The following is a 17,164-nucleotide window of genomic DNA, read 5'->3' as shown; positions in this document are numbered from 1 at the left end:
ACTTTGACGAAACATACCTTATTCCACATTGTAGCTGATCTTTGCTTATCTTATTTTTTATTGACTGATTGATCAGATTTGGGCACTACCGCTCTAAGTGACTTATGCCATCAATTTCATGAGGCTGTTTTGTTTTGAATTCTTTACAGATACAAGCCAGTGGATAACAAGCTGATTTGGCTGCCCTTGAGAGAGTCTTTCGAGGAGCTTTTTGCACAAACGTTTTCAAGAAAGCAAAACCAGACTTTCTTAGGGCATATCCAAACATGTTACCGACAAAACCATTGGCATAAACTTCTCAAACTGATGCAACATGTTTACAAATCTGCTATTAATAAGGAGGTTAAAGAAAATGCATCCGGTAAGACATCTGTGAATTACGAAGTATTCCAGACGTGCCTTTGAACACATTTCCATTTTAAAGTCAGTGGGAAAGATTAGGGAATCCTACATATATTGCTGGAACAATTTTACAGACTTTTTTTTTTTTAATCTTGGTGGGAATTTTTTTTTAAAGGATGGCAGGCACAACAGAGAGAATGAATGAAGCAAGGAGTCCCTCTCTCTCTCCTTCATCAAAATCCTAGGTGAAAAGCCAGGTTTTCACCCCTTTTTTAAAACAACAAAGGGGGCAGTCTGGATCTCGGGGTGGGGTGGGGGGAGGAGTTCATTCCAGAAGGTGTGTGCAGGATCCTGAAGTGTGCCAACCCTACAGAATCAAATCAGCTGGGTAGATACAAAGCAAGATGGTACGACCATCCTTTTTTTTTTTCAATAAAGGAAGATCAGATAAGTTAGAAAAACAAATTTTTGCAATTTTTTTCTGCTTTTTCCCCAGTATCTTAGGCAAGTGGTGCAATAAAATAATGTAACAAGGCTCATATCTTATTAACATATTTGATGCAGTTATCTAATATCCTCATCCTGCTCGTGGATTTTACAACATAAACACATTTTTATGTGCATAAAGTAATTTCACCGCCATCAACATATATAACTTCAAAGTTCCAATAATAATAATAATAATTCCAAGTCTTTTTCCATTAAATCCAAAAGAAAAGTTTCTGGTTTTATCTTTATGTTCACTTTGAGAATCTTCTGTATTAGAATATGAATTCTACTCCAATATTTCATTTCATTGCTTTATCACATGTTCAAAAATGATGAAAAGTCCCTTCTTTATGTTTGCCTTTCCTACATTCATTTGAAATACCCTTATACATTCTTGATGACTTATCTGGTGTTCAGTACTAGCAATACATCATCTTATTAAAAAATTCTTTTAAATTGTAAATTAATGTAAATTTTACACCTTCTGTCCACATATTCTCCCATTGTTCAAGCTTCACATTGTATCCAACGTTCCTTGCCTACTGAATCATACAGTGCTTTACATATTTACTTTCTAAATTCAAATTCAATAACATTTTATAGACCTTAGCGATAATACATTCATCACCATCACCCAGTAGGATTTCCAATTCATTTTTAATAAAGTCAAACCCATAGCTCTTTTTGTCTAATTTAAATCTTTCTTTCAATTGTAAATATGTAAAGCAGTGGCAGACATGTCCTTCTGATTCTAGCTCTTCCTTAGACTTCAGGATAGGATCACCAAAATTAAAAGTTATTATTTTACCATTAGTCCACCAGTCCGGCTTTGCCACCATTTCTTTTCTAAAAAAAAGCTTCCTGGGAGAAGACTCAAAGAGGCATCCTCATAGAAAACCTTGTTTCATATTTATTCCAAATTCTTAGAATGGCACGTCTAAAAATGTGATTGTTAAAACCAACATTTACTTGAACCTTGTCATACCATAAATAACCGTGTCGTCCGAATCTTAATTCGCGCGAGTTCTGTTGGGGGTCTCCCGATACTCCCATGTTGCACCTCTGCTCCGTGAGCTGCATTGGCTTCCAGTTGCCTTCCGGGTGAGATTCAAGGTGCTGGTGATGACATATAAAGCCCTACATGGCATGGGTCCGGATTACCTACGGGAGCACCTGCTGCTGGCGTCAACTTCCCTCCGTCCAGTGCGCTCCCACAGAGAGGGCCTCCTCAGGGTACCACCAGTCAGAGAATGTCGACTGGTGACCCCCAGGGGGAGGGCGTTCTCGGTGGGCACACCAGTCCTTTGGAACCGCTTACCGGCTGAACTCCGGATGGCCCCCGACCTTCGCTCCTTCCAGCGTGATCTAAAAACTTATCTATTTGAACAAGCCGGCCTGGTCTGATGGGTTTGGGGTTTTAACACCGTTTTTAACTAATTTACTGCATCGGGCACAATAATTTAATTTTAAATCTTATATTCTGTATTCTTATTTTTATTGCCCTGTACACCGCCCTGAGTCCTTCGGGAGAAGGGCGGTATATAAATCAAATAAATAAATGAATAATTCATGACCTTCTAAATCAAGTAGCCTCTTATTCTGAAGGTTCACCCACAGCAAGTATCGAAATAACAGTTTTCAGATCTGGTAAATGACACTCTTGGTTTTAATGAAGAAATGTGTCGTCGTAGGTTTGCCCCTGAAGGAAAAATGGGAAGAATTTGGTATCCGATTGGATCATGCTCAGCAGCAGATGAAGATGACAGAAAATGCACTGGTCTTTGCATTTGTAGAGGTAATATTTTCATTGTTACCATTTTTAAAAAATAATGGCTGCAGGACATTTTATTCTGGGTATTGATGCACCTTTTGAAATCTTCCTACACTCACATGAATTTACTGAAAAGCATACAATCTTTTTAAGGCTGGAGGAGTATTTTAGAAAGTACTCACAGACTGCCAACAAAAATTAAATCTGAAATAAACTTGAAGGTAAAGATGCATTCAAAAATTAACTTTTGTATCAGTTATTTAAGTTTTGAGGTGTCATGAAAATTGCACCTGAGATTATGGGAGGCTGGCGCACCCTTCTGTAAATTCTTCCCTCTGATAACAAAGCAAACTGATAAAAAGAAAAAGGATTTTATTTCTTACCATCAGTTCTTTAATATTCAGATAGAACAAATACTAAATAGGGTCCTCCTGCATCCGCTGCTTTCTGTGGCCTTCCATCTCTTAAATGTCTCTTTGAAGGCTATAGGAATAGAGGTGTTCCTCACTTAATGATTACCCATTCAGTAACTGTTCAAACATAGGGTGCTGAATGAGTGGTATTTAACAACTTATCTTTGTACATATGTCAGTTGCAGCATCCCTGCAGTCACCTGATCACAATTCGGGTGCTCAGCACCTGGTTTGCAATTACGATATCAGAGAGCATCCCGTGGTGATCCATGGACACATGGCTGCCATTTGTGACCTTGCTGACTTCCAACAAGTAAAATCAATGGGGAAGCTGGTAGGAATTGCAAATGGCAGCCATGTGATGTCCTCTCTTAAAGACCTGTTATGATTCACTTGATGACAACAACTGGAAATGCTGGAATTTCCATCACCATGGCATGATCTTGTAACATTGTGCTTTAGGACAGAGGTCATTGGGCACCAGGGACCAATGCCGTGGAGAAAGGTTTTTCTGTGGACCAGAGGGGGAGTGGTTTTGAATACTGCCTGCATCCTGAGGATGGAGATTTGGTTGTTTGTGCAGCCAGCTTGCTGGCATGCTGCAGACCGGTGCCGGTCCACGGACCAGGGGTTGGGGACCCCTGCTTAAGGACAGTAGCTCTAAACCATTTGGGCACCAGGGACCAGTTCCATGGAGAGAGGTTTTTCCATGGACCGGAGGGGGGCATGGTTTGTTGCATCCTGTAGATGGGGCTTTACTTGTTTGTGCAGCCTGGTTTCTGGCAGCCAAATGCCAGTCCACAGACTGGGGTTGGGGACCCCTGCTTTACGATCATATCACTTAGCAACAGAAATTACTGTCCCAATTACCATGTAAAGCAGGGGTCACCAACCTGTGGTCCATGGCCCACTACCAGGCCGTGGACTGTTGGCCACTGGGCTGCGTGAGTGGCTGGCCAGTGCATGCACGTGTACGTGTTCATACCCCCCCCTCTCGCGCTAGCATTGTGTCATGCTGGTGGTAGCAATTCTGTGTGTGTTGTGCAGATGCTAGCATCGCCATGAGCACACACCCCACTCGTGCTAGCGTTGCACTGTCATGGTGACTCTAACATCGCTGCATGCGCAACATCCCCACTTGCACTAGCATCGCGCCATTGCGTGGGTGCTAGCGTCGCCCAAGCATCACGGGGCGCTTGTAGCTTCGTTTGCATTGAACGCGCAATCATGGCCTTGTTCGTGCGTAAAAGGGCCTCCACCCCCCTCCGCCCTGGGCCGCCAACCAGAAAGTTTGGGGACCCCTGATCTAAAAGATTACTTGTATCTCAGAGATATAGTAGAGGGCCAAGGACTGCACCAGGAGAGGAATTTTACCTTCATCTATTATATATACCTTCATTTATTATATAATGTGCCTCTTTGAGGGAGAGGGACAGTTTAGAAATGGATGAATAGATAGACAGACAGACAGATAGATATTTCTCTTTGCTCTCCTTCTTTCATTTTGCCTGCTTAAGTGAGCTATGCTAACTCGTTTCTCTGTTTTTGTTTTCAGGGCACCCTAGCACAAGCTGTGAAGAAAGGAGAATGGATTCTACTAGATGAGATTAATTTAGCTACAGCAGAGACTTTAGAATGTTTAAGTGGTTTACTTGAAGGGTTGTCTGGTTCGTTAGTTTTACTAGACAGAGGAGACACAGGTATTTGATTTGTTTTATAGCATTACATTTTGATGTTTGGGAACATGTTTGTTTACAATGCTTTTTAAGAGCCTGGGATAAAAATTATAATTTTGACCTCTAATATGGGTGAGGTTGTATTGGGATTTTTGTCTTGCAGTTCAGAATGTGAGATACCAAGTCTGTGGGTTTGGACAAGAACTTTGTGAGGAAACCACTTGTGGAAACCCATTGGTGATGAGTATCTGTAAAGGGGAAGAAAGCTACTCATAGTTAATATCATGATAACTTTACATTGACCCATCCAGTACAGAAGATGATATTTTAATGCTGGTAGAGATAAGGACAAGAAGTTTGATTATTTATGTATTGTTTATGTACTTCCTGTTCATATCTGCTTGGCTATTGTTCCTTGAGAATGCTGGACTAGGTACCCATTTCCCCATGATTCATCCAAATAAACTCTGTAATGCTCTCATTTTCAAAAGACCTACCTGCAGTCTCAAAGCAAGATTTTATAACCCACCAAAAAGTGGCAGTAGATTGGGGCAGGCAAGATTGAGATACATGGAGAAGCCATACATGGAGAGAATAACCTTTTCTTTAGCTAAAGTATTTTATCTTGATTGCTGTAAAGGTCTGGCAGGTTTTGGATCCTCAGATGATAATATTCGTATGCAAGTGGATTTTCCTCATATGATGTATTTTCAGCAAAAGGTTGAAAGAGTAAAATGTGATGCCATCAACCTGCCAATAGTTGTCCTAGGGGAGATGTTCTTGGTTTTTTCAGCGGCAGGTTTATAGAAAACTTAACTGGAAGAGCGATTCCTTTTCTCTCCCATAATTATAATTTGAATCGGCACTGAATTCTGAATTTTAGGATAAATTTATTTTTCTCTCAGAAGCAGAGAAATTAACTTGGCTCCAATCCACTTTCAGCCTCACAGTGTCATTGTTTCTTGAAATATTTTTTATTTTTCTGTATGTTTCAGATTCAGCTTAGAGTTGACATTGCTACTTTTTCATTTATAAATTGGAAATGAAACCGACTAAATAGTTAGAGCAGGGGTGTCAAACTGCTGGCCTGCAGGCCAGATGCATCATGCTGAAACTGCACATACCCCAGCTCCGGCAATGTGATATTTATTTCATTTTATTATTTTAATTCCATTTATATCCCACCCTTCTCCGAAGACTCAGGGCGGCTTACTAGCTTAGCAGTAGCCTTCATTCTATGTATATGCCTGCTTGTTCGGACACCCCAAGCGGCATTATTACAAAGTCAGCTTATTGCCCCCAACAATCTGGGTCCTCATTTTACCTACCTCGGAAGGATTGAAGGCTGAGTCAACCTTGAGCCTGGTGGGACTCGAACCTGCACTAATTGCAGGCAGCTGGTGTTACTTAAGGAGGCATTAGCCCACTGCTCCACCAAGGCTCCATGATGTCACATGATGCGGCAAGTTTGACACCCCTGAGTTAGAGACTTGAAATGTCAATGTCTGGCCACAGATCTTTGGAAATATAGTTGATGAGATCTGGAGGCTGGCATTGTTTCTATAGACTGTTGATAGATATTACGGAAATATCAACTTCAGTAATGCAGAATATGAGTCATGTATGGATAAAGCAACAAAACTTACCTATTACCAACTTTTAAGTGCACAACACCCTGTCCAAGGTGTTGTTAATATGTTTTGCTTTGTTTTCCTGAGGAAAACTGGAACTGAATTTGGATGTCTGCCTTTTTCATTTTAGAGCCATTGGTACGTGATTCCAATTTTCATTTATTTGCCTGTATGAATCCAGCTACTGATGTTGGAAAAAGAAATCTACCTCCTGGAATACGAAACAGGTAAAAACAGAATAACCAGTTCTACAAAATTAAATGATTATTCCGAAGCAGTAGGAACTGCTACTGTTTTCTTTTTATACATTGTTCTGAAATCCATCTTTGCTCATGAAGCAAAATACAAATATTTTTGATATCTGAAATATATCTTTATTGTATCATACTCTAACTGGACCATATTGGGAACTAATATGCAGGCAAAGAACCTTACCAGTGTGTCTCTGGAATGAGTAGATGATGCTATTGTACAAACTTTGGGAATTGTAGTTCAGTTTGTTTTGAGTCATCACATTCAGAGCAAGGCTAGAATTATATAGTGATCCCTTGGGAAACATAAAGGAAAAAACATTGTTGGGTATCTTCTGATAGGTCAGCATTACTAGTAAGCTGCATAGTAGATGGATAGCTATAGATGAGTGAATTTTATGCTTATTTGATCTTTCTGATTTAGCATGGCTAGTAGGAGAACTGAGAATTATGTCATTAGTGGTAGTCTGCCAAGTGCTTATTAAGCACTACATTCTACACTTACACTTTGATTTCCCCACTGAGTACTTAGTAGGCTGCATTTGACAATAGAATTAAATTTAAGGTTATGGAACTGTCTCTGTAGAATTCAAAATTATTTAACAGCAAAAGAGCTGCATGTTGCTTAGCGAGATTCAGTCATGAAATTCCAGTACATTGTATTCTGTATATAACCTTGGTTGGGCTGGATTGCTTACGGGGCTGCAAGGTCCTCAGCTTTTTCTCTGTAGTCCCTGTAAGTTCTCTCCCCCCCCCCCCCCCGCTCCAAGTACAACAGCCATTTTCATTAGCAAAAAATGTGTGATTTCCTGTCATTGTTCAGTGAAAAAAGAGAAGTAACGCCTTGTAAGCTTAACACAAATCCTTCAGTAAAAACCTCTGCCAAAATTGAAAGAAAACAAATCTGAATCCTTCCCTCCCAGTTCTACTCCTGTATTGCTTCGTATGGCTTTGAGCTGTAGAAACATCAAATTTAAATTTTATTGCTGTGAAAAGGCAAACACTGTGACTTTTTACAGCAATAAAAGCTGTCCATACATCATCCTGAATAATACAGTTGAGGTGAATTGTTTTTAATCCAACTTTGGATTCTTTGTTGAAGATAGTTTGGGAACTTTTTTCTTGACAAAAACTAATACACGTGTAAGTCAATGACTCTCATTTAAAAAAAACAGATAGTGGTATTCAGGGCTTCTCAAATGTTGGGTTGACTTGTTAAGATAACTGTAATCTGTGAATGATTCTTCCTTTCTTGCCAATGCCTTGTTTTGCATGTCCTCACACACACTGGTGCAACCTCTCCAATCTTCACTGCGTCACCCTTGCACACTCTCCTTGACCCTAGCCATGCTTCTCTCAAACCTACACTCACTCTACCCATACCTTGTCACGTGTCCCTTGCACCATTGGAATCTCCTCATACCTTTCTTCAACCACTAGTTTCCTGCATGTGGCCTGCTTGTAACTTCCCTGGGGCTTACAACTTTCTGCCAACTTCCTGACTGACGATTGTTGGAAGCTGGCAGAAACTTGCCTCAGCTAACGCTGTGGAATTCAGTTAATAATGGCAATCAGGACTTCAGGGATTGCCATCGCTAAGTAGTGGAAATTTTTGTCTCAATTGCCATTGTAAGTTAAGTACTATTTGTATGTATATATGGAGTTGTGTTGCAGTGGTTTTGATTATTTCTTTATTTTGCACAGGATTGTTTCTGATGAAAGTCATGTTGTACAGTGTTAGGCACTTCTAACTGCCATTGAATCTGAGATAATATACAAGCAGATTATGAGATCCAGGCAGGGGCCCTACCTGAATGCTCATGCTATGTTTAGGAGCCCTGGTGGTGCAGTAGTTAGAATGGAGTATCACAAGCTAACTCTGCCCACAGTCTGGAGTTCGATCCTGATGGGCTCAAGGTTGACTCAGCCTTCCATCCTTTCGAGTTTAATAAAATGAGGATCCAGATTGTTGGGGGCAATATGCTGCCATTTGAAAACCACTCAGAGAGTGCTATAAAGCAGTATGGAGCAGAATATAAGTCTAAATGCTATTGCTATTGCTGTGTTCCTCTGTAATAGGTTTTATGCTATGATTGGCAGATTGGTGTTTAGTCTTCAGTTTTAGATTAGTATGACTTGGCATGAAGGTATCTTGAACTTTTAAATGTATTGCCACCTTACAGGTTTACTGAAATCTACATAGAAGAATTACAGAATGAAGAAGATTTACATATTCTTATAATGGATTATCTAAAAGGGCTAAATGTGAGCAAAAATGTAGTTCATGGGATCATCAAGTAAGTCCAATGCTGTATGTTTGATTACTGTTTGTATATATTACAGCAATTGTAACAATTCAGAAACCTTGTATTGTAATTTGTGGCTCTGTTTTTGTTCAGGACTATTGTATTAAGGTTTGGGGGTTGGTTAAGGGTTAAGGTTATTTTACCTTGGATGCTTTTTTGTGTTTTATGTTATTTCTGTGAGTCTAAAATTTAATGAAGATGTTGAGGTCAAACCCAGAGAAACTGAGTTATTTCTTTCTTTCTTTACATTTGTAGCTTCTATCTGACAGTGAGAAAAGAGTGTGAATCAAAATTGATGGATGGAACAGGCCGTAAGCCTCGTTATAGCCTTCGCACCTTGTGTAGAGCTTTGAAGTTTGCATCATCTAATCCATGCAACAATATCCAGCGCTCGCTTTATGAGGTAATTATCCTCACTTTGTTCCTGAACTTTGAGAATTGTACTCAGAAAATAATATGTTTTCATCTTAATACTTAAAATTTTACGAGCATCCCCCTCCTGCACCTGGCAATAATGCATTTTAATATTTTGCTTCTTGTAGGGCTTTTGCTTGGGTTTTCTTACTCAGCTTGATAGAAGCTCTTACCCAATTGTTCAACACCTCATATGTCAGCATATTTTGTTTGGAAACACAAAAGGTCTAAAGCAGGCAAGTATTCAAATAATTAGAATTAATTTTTTGCTGTTGAAATGAAGGATATCTTCTCATTATTCAATGCTCTGAGCTCTGAAAGCCCATTTTGAGTTTTTAGAACAAACCCCCATTGTTTCAAGGGTTTTGTCACAGCTCAAGATAAAATGAGCCATTTTGTTTATATTGTTTCAAGTGTTCTATTTCAGAAACTGAAACAAGCTCATTATATTCTTACTTTTCAACCTTCAGCCACAAATTTAGACAAGATTCAATCCCTACTGGGGGTTACGCTCCATCCAAACTGGAAAAATTGGCCAAAGAGATTATTTTTAAATGTATGTATCTAATGCAAAGAAAAAGCAGGATGTGGATAATATTTGCTGCTATAGTTAGAGTGTAGATATCATTCATAAGAGACTAGCACCGCAAAAACATTTACACTACTGGGATGAAACATGATGCTGTAAGAATTTTTGAATATCTGTTTTAATTCCAAAGGGAGACATTTTGTTCTGAGATAAGAATGCAGTGTTTTATGCTTTGTACATAGCCTTACTGTACAGCTTTGATCTTGTAATCATACTGGTTAAATCTTGCTTTATTCTATTTACTTGGATTTTCTTGTAAACTTGCCTTTCCGTTACATAGGCCATTGAAGAATGGATATGAATTGAGTTTATTATTAGTATTATATCTATGTGGCTAGAATAAAACTCATCTAGTTCTCATAAGGGAGAAATGCAACATTATGATGTTTTAAGAGGTTCTATCGATAGCTTAAATTTAGTTATATTTTTATAACACCATTTTAGTCCTTACCAGAGCCTAAAGGAGGCAAAATGATAAAAGTAGAAGGCTACTGGATTTCAGCTGGTGATAACGAACCAACTATTGAGGAGACTTACATTCTCACACCTTCAGTCAAACTTAACCTCAAAGATATTGTCCGAGTTGTATCAGCTGGGTATGTTGGATTTAATTCTTTTTTCTGTTCTGCGAAAATAGTTTCATTTAATTTGATACATAAAAGTAGTGCTGACTTTTGTTTAATGCAACACGCTTCTCGATATCCACTTAGAACTTGCTGATAGCAATAACATTAAATCTCATTGTTTGAAAGCTACTTTAAGCAACATATGTAGTAAGACTGTAAAAAAAGTTAAATGTAGACGAATTTTTCTATAAAGTTCTTGGCCACTGTAACACCTTATCTCTAACTTTATGATCTGCTAATTCTTCAAGGACATACCCTGTTCTGATTCAGGGAGATACTTCCATTGGTAAAACCAGCCTAATCCGTTGGTTGGCTGCTGCAAGTGGAAACCACTGTGTTCGAATTAATAATCACGAGCATACTGACATTCAGGAGTATATAGGCTGTTATACATCAGATATATCTGGAAAGCTGATATTTAAGGAAGGTAGGAGGATTGTGGTTACTATGCAAATTTCTTGGCCATTCTTTTCTTTTCCAGCAAGGGTTACATTGAATGTTATTTCAAAGATTGCAAAACTATTAGCATTTGTACTATTATTACTTGTACCACTATTGTACCCTACACGATCATGGAAGTTGTTTTTGCTTTAGCATTACTTTTAGAGCATGGATGGTAACTCATGTTTAGTGAGAACTGTTCTGTTCTATGAGAACAGAAAATAACATTCTGCTGGCAGGTAGGCTTGCAAATTGAGTATTAGATTGGGAGGAAGCATGAGCTAAGGAGGAAAATGAGAACATGAAATACTGAAGAATTTTGCAGATACGCATTTCAAATATCCATTTCAAAAGTAATTCAGTAAAATTACCCCTTTGGGTTGAATCTTCAAGTGGTGCAGCAGAAGTTAGAATCCACAGAGTGGCAATAAAATGACAAGTGAGTTCAAAGAGCATAAGCAGTTCTTGCATTTCTACTTAAAAATAAGCCACTATAAATTCAGGGGATGCTACTTTTAGGTCCATGGGTTACTGTTTTTTTTTGTCGTTATTAGAAAATCATTTGAGTTCAGTTAAAGTTACTCTCATGAGGCTGTGGAGTGGTTTAGTTAATACTAATGCATTGTTGAAGTGGGTTGTTCTGTTTGTATAGGGTAACTGATAATTTGGATTTATATGCAAACCAACTGCAAGAGGAAGTGGACTTATTCTTTGTGATCCTAGAAGGCAGGGCTCAGAATCAGGAAATTAAAATTTATAAGCAAATAGTTTTAGGCTACACTATATAATTAATAATTTCTTAATTATAAACTGTCCCTAGTAGAGTAATGAGTTCTCTTGTACTGGAGAGCTTAAAACAGGATAAATAGTCATCTGTCATAGGGTTGATGGACTGATTATTATCAGGTTTATATGCTGCTATAGGCAAGTCTGAGTGGATGACAGGTCTCCAAGAGTAATAAGATAAAAAAAACTGCGAAACACAACAATGCACAATATTAACTACTCAGCCTACCTTAACACTTAGATCCATTCACTCTTCAGGAAGGAGAAAAACAACCCTTCAAACTTTAAAGTGTACTGAAAGAACCAGCTTGCAATGTGGAGGTGAAGTGTTGCAGGGGATACTCTAGCACGGTGTTTCTCAATCTAAGCAACTTTTTAAGATGGATGGACTTCCGGCGCCCAGGATTTCCCAGCCAGCATCACTGAATGGGGAATTTTGAGAGTTGAAGTTCACCTCTCATAAAGTTGCTGAGATTAAGAAAGACTGCTCTAGTGGATATTGCACTGGATAGGGTGTCAAAAGTGTCAAAAGAAAAGATTTTTTCCCCCCAATGCTTCTCATTGGAGAATAGAAAATAAAATACACACACACATACCGTATATACTTGAGTATAAGCCGAATTTTTCAGCCCACTTTTTGGGCTGAAAAATTCCACTTCGGCTTATACTCCAGTCAACAAAAAAACTTACCGAGGACTTGTGCGCGGCCGAGGCTTTGGTGCTTCCGGGATCGCGCGCACCTCTCCCAAGCCACCGCCGTCCGGAGACCTGCCGAAGTTTGGGGAGGTTTGGGGAGGTGCGCGCGCACCTCCCCAAACCTCCCCAAACTTCGGCAGGTCTCCGGACGGCGGCGGCTTGGGAGAGGTGCGCGCGATCCTGGAAGCACCGAAGCCTCGGCCGCGCGCAAGTCCTCGGTAAGCTCCGGGCGGTCACTTGCTTCGCGTCTCCTGAGGGAAGGGGGGGCGACTGGAGTGGGCGTGTTTCCTCGCCTGCTGGGCGCCGCGATTTGCCCGGGGAACGCGCGGGCCCCGAATGGCAGCGTGGAGCGAGGAAGCGGACAGCCAGGGCTTCCCCGAGAGCCGCGGCCACACAGGGTATTCCTGTGTATTCAGGCTTGCAAAATGGCGGATCGAGCCTCTGCTGGCGGCAGAGGCTTGCAGAGCGCGGATCCAGCCTCCGCCGGCGGCAGAGGCTTGCAGAACGGCGGATCGGCTTATACTCGAGTCAATAACTTTTTCCAGTTTTTGGGGGTGAAATTGGGGGTCTCGGCTTATACTCGAGTCGGCTTATACTCAAGTATATACGGTATACTGTTTGTTAATTGCTTTAAAGGTGTCCTCATTGATGCAATGCGGAAGGGATACTGGATTATCTTAGATGAACTGAACTTGGCGCCTACCGATGTTTTAGAGGCACTGAACAGATTGTTAGATGACAACAGAGAGCTGTTCATTACGGAGACTCAAGAAACAATCAAAGCTCACCCACGATTCATGCTGTTTGCAACCCAGAATCCTCCAGGACTCTATGGAGGCAGGAAGGTTTGTCGACTGTGCTAAGATCATTATTTCTTCGTGCTTCTCTCCTTACTATGATACACTGCATATAAATACATTTCACTGATTAATCACTGAAATCACTACCAGTGTGGAAAATACAGACAGAAAAACTGAAAGTGATTTTTCTCCCCCCCCTCCCAATTAAGCGTGATGGACAAGAGAATGATCTTGATCTGAGAGAGCTGCCAGATCTATATAAGTATTTGTAATATAGGTCTGTATTTCTGGACATCTCCCTTCCGTGTTTATTGGCAGTTTGCTAATACACATACTTTAATGTGTATTGTATTGTTCTTTCGCTATAACGTAAAAGAAACATGTTTGTAAGATGTGCATTGTCTCAACTTCCATAGAAAGGATATTTCAAAATGAATTTGTAGTCTTTGGGAGAAAAAACAGATTGATCTTCTTTGAATAAATGTTGATGGATATAAGGGATAAACTTACTTACTTACTTACTTACTTACTTATTTATTTTATTTTTAGTGACAGGAGTTCCAGAGGCACCGTTTCAATTAACATCTTTTTACAGGTTTTGTCTAGAGCCTTCAGAAATAGATTTGTGGAGCTGCATTTTGATGAGTTACCCAGTACAGAATTGGAAAACATTTTGCACAAAAGATGCCAGCTTCCACCTTCTTACTGTAGCAAATTGATCAAAGTCATGCTGGAACTACAGGTACTGCTAATTATTGTGCTGTTTTTCTTAAGAGGAAGCAAGCAAAGTAGGCCGAATTGAATTTCAAGTATTATCTTTTCCAAGTATGAACTTGTCTGACGGACAGCTATGTAAATGTGGGAAATCAGTTAATTTGGTTACGTAGAGAAAAGGTGCTCTTCTCACTACCCCTCACGTTTCACATTTGTGGCTAGGCCCAGTCTGAGGGGGATTTATTTTCTTGTCTTTTTCACTGTTCAGTGACACCTCAGTTTATATTTGATTTTGGGCTCAGCCACTGAATGAAACAACTGATTGCACTATTATCTAGATCACATGATCTCTGCCTTTCCTGAGCAGTAGGAGATAGAGTATCTCCCTCTTGTGAGCCTCTAGGACAGTGGCCCCCAACTTTTTGGGCACCAGGGACCACTTCCATGGAGGAAGGTTTTTCCGTGGACCGGAGGGGGCGTGGTTTTGTATACGGCCTGCATCCCATGGATGGGGCTTCACTTGTTTGCATGGCCCAGTTGCTGGCATAGTGGGGATTGGGGACCCCTGCTCTAGGACATCCCGTTAAAAAGAACCTTTGTCAGAGACTCCAAAATCCCATTTGAGCACCTGTTTCTCACAGATCTCATACAGGCCCTCTGCATCTTGCTTGGGAATTTCTTGTCTGTAATGAAAATTCCAGTGAATAGCTGCTAAGATATATTGAGCCACTAGACCAATCTGGGGAATGTGGTGGGAAGGATAATATACCTCAAGGCATATGAAGAAATCATCACGGGCACATAATATAATATTGGATAGTGAGCTCTTGCTTTGCTGTTTCCTTTAGTCTTATCGCAGAGGTTCATCAGTGTTTGCAGGCAAGCATGGCTTCATTACTCTCCGTGACCTGTTTCGCTGGGCAGAAAGGTACCGATTAGCAGAACAGACAGTGAAGGACTATGACTGGCTTCAGCATTTAGCAAATGATGGTGAGACTTCCCCCCTCTTTTCAGTTTACACACACTGTCTGTCATCTGGTAACCCAAATATCAAATGCCACTTCTATTTATTTGTTTGTTTGTTTATTAACATGTTTATCCCACTTTTGTTATTTTATAAATAACGTAGGGCAGTGAAAATGCATAATACTCTTTCCTCCTCCTGTTTTCCCCACAATAACAGTCCTGTGAGATGGTTTGGATTGAGAAAGAGTGGCTGGCCCAAAATCACCCAACTGGCTTTCATGGCCAAGGCAGGACTAGAACTCAAGTCTCCTGATTTCTGGGCTAGCACCTTAACCACTACTACAAACAGCCTCTTTTTTTTTTTAAAAAAAAAGTAATCATTATCCTTGCTTCTTTATTCTTAGGATTTATGCTTTTAGCTGGAAGAGTCAGAAAGCAAGAAGAAGTGGATATTATTCAAGCAGTCATCGAAAAATATTTTAAAAGAAAATTGGATCCCCAATATCTCTTCTCAGAAGAAAGTGTGAAAAAACAACTAGGTCAGCTTGCAAAATTGATTTTTGATTATTCAATAATTTACAAGCCAAACCAATAACATTCTATATCGGAACATATTAGAATATTAGAACATATAGTAGTGTGTATATAACATTGATTTTAACTAATGTACTGCATAGGGCACAATTATTTAATGTTTTTTAACTTTTGTATTTTGTATTTTTGATATTTATTGCCCTGTACACCGCCCTGAGTCCTTCGGGAGAAGGGCGGTATAAAAATCAAATAAATTATATCAAATCAAATATATTTGGAAGCCAAAAACAATCAAAGCTATGAGAAAAGCACCAGGCAATTTCTATAGGCTAATGTTGCAGATAGCAATTTTGCCCTTCCTTTGGTGCATTTATTAATTGGTGACTGAAAAGAAAAGCAGTGATCTTGTCATAAGGGAAATTGAGCTTTGAAATAACTGGGACTACAAATTTTAATTTCCATTGTAACTGCAGGGCACATTTTAATATAGCTTTCTTAAGTGGGAATTAATACAGGTAGTACATTTGTTTAGTGAATCACTGCAGTTGTTAAATTAGTGACACCGTTGTTAAGTGAATCTGACTTCCCCTTTGCCTTTGCTTGTCAGAAGGTCACAAAAAACTGATCATATGACTCTAGGACACTGCAACCATCATAAATATGAACCAGTTATCAAGCATCTGAATGTAAATCACTTGACTGTGGGGAAGCTGAACTGGTCCTAAATGTGAAAAATGGTCACAAGTCACTTTTCAGTGCCATTGTAACTTCAAATGGTCACTGAACGAATTGTTGTAAGTCAAGGACTATCTGCATTTTATTTTCAGATTCAGAATTTATTAAAATAATTTAATGCTTAGCTGATGTTCCTTCGCTTCTCGTTTCTTGCTTTTTGCCTCTGCTTATCTCTCTAAATCTCCTTTGCATCAGCAAAATCACCTGCTGGGCTGCCTAGAATGGATGAGGAATTCAGCCACATTGTATGGACTCAGGGAATGAGGAGACTTGCAGTTTTGGCAGGCCGAGCTTTGGAGTTTGGTGAACCCGTACTACTGGTTGGAGATACAGGGTAAACTAATCTCTTCTTTGTTAACTTCCGTTTTGAACCGAGCCGCAGAGCATAAGGCCACGTGGGAAACCTAAGGCTCCCTGGTTGTCAGTGGCTCTTGGTTTATTTTATTTCTATTTTTAATGGCTTTTAAAGCACTGCAGCCACAAATGTCAAAAAAACGACAGCGTGGCTTTTTTGAAGATGGAAGAACATGAAACATTAGAAAAGCTTGTGAAATAAGATTTAAGGATAGTGGTAAAAAAAAGAGGAATTCTTCTAAGAACCTGCAGCTGAAAACCTGATGGGCCTTCTCCCACTGCACTGTTGCCCTGCTCTTCCTTATGACATGGCGCTATTCACTTTGACGTTCAACCTCTGCTGTCAATGGCTACTAACCCTCATATCGACCACTAAGATGACAATAAGCTTAATGCAGTTGACTTTACCAACTTTACAGGTGTGGCAAAACAACTGTTTGTCAGATCTTTGCAGCTATAGCAAATCAGAAGTTGTATTCTGTGAATTGCCACTTGCACATGGAGACATCAGACTTCCTGGGAGGACTGCGGCCAGTTAGACAGCGATCAAAGGACAAGGTCAGTTGGCTATAAGATGCTGAGTACCTCTAAGGACTTGAAACGCTCCAATGTTTGCGCTAAATCTCCTTA

General features: G+C 39.9%; 1 protein-coding gene across 1 annotated transcript in view; it reads left to right on the top strand.

Annotated features, from left to right (window-relative positions):
- MDN1 (midasin AAA ATPase 1) overlaps positions 1-17,164 on the top strand; it is a 131,487-nt gene that overhangs the window by 14,882 nt on the left and 99,441 nt on the right. The window contains exons 16-30 of the mRNA XM_083348146.1: positions 150-361; positions 2,523-2,626; positions 4,571-4,715; positions 6,453-6,549; positions 8,757-8,870; positions 9,135-9,282; positions 9,422-9,529; positions 10,327-10,478; positions 10,757-10,935; positions 13,068-13,276; positions 13,827-13,973; positions 14,794-14,935; positions 15,316-15,450; positions 16,376-16,514; positions 16,954-17,092. Coding sequence (XP_083204272.1) covers positions 150-361; positions 2,523-2,626; positions 4,571-4,715; positions 6,453-6,549; positions 8,757-8,870; positions 9,135-9,282; positions 9,422-9,529; positions 10,327-10,478; positions 10,757-10,935; positions 13,068-13,276; positions 13,827-13,973; positions 14,794-14,935; positions 15,316-15,450; positions 16,376-16,514; positions 16,954-17,092 — 2,170 coding nt within the window. The remainder of the gene's footprint in view (positions 1-149; positions 362-2,522; positions 2,627-4,570; positions 4,716-6,452; positions 6,550-8,756; positions 8,871-9,134; positions 9,283-9,421; positions 9,530-10,326; positions 10,479-10,756; positions 10,936-13,067; positions 13,277-13,826; positions 13,974-14,793; positions 14,936-15,315; positions 15,451-16,375; positions 16,515-16,953; positions 17,093-17,164) is intronic.

The sequence above is a fragment of the Vipera ursinii genome, assembly GCF_947247035.1.
Source record: "Vipera ursinii genome assembly, chromosome: 1".
NCBI classification, from domain to species: domain Eukaryota; kingdom Metazoa; phylum Chordata; class Lepidosauria; order Squamata; family Viperidae; genus Vipera; species Vipera ursinii.
The sequence above is the reverse complement of the archived record's forward strand: the minus strand, read 5'-3'. Positions and strand labels throughout refer to the sequence as shown.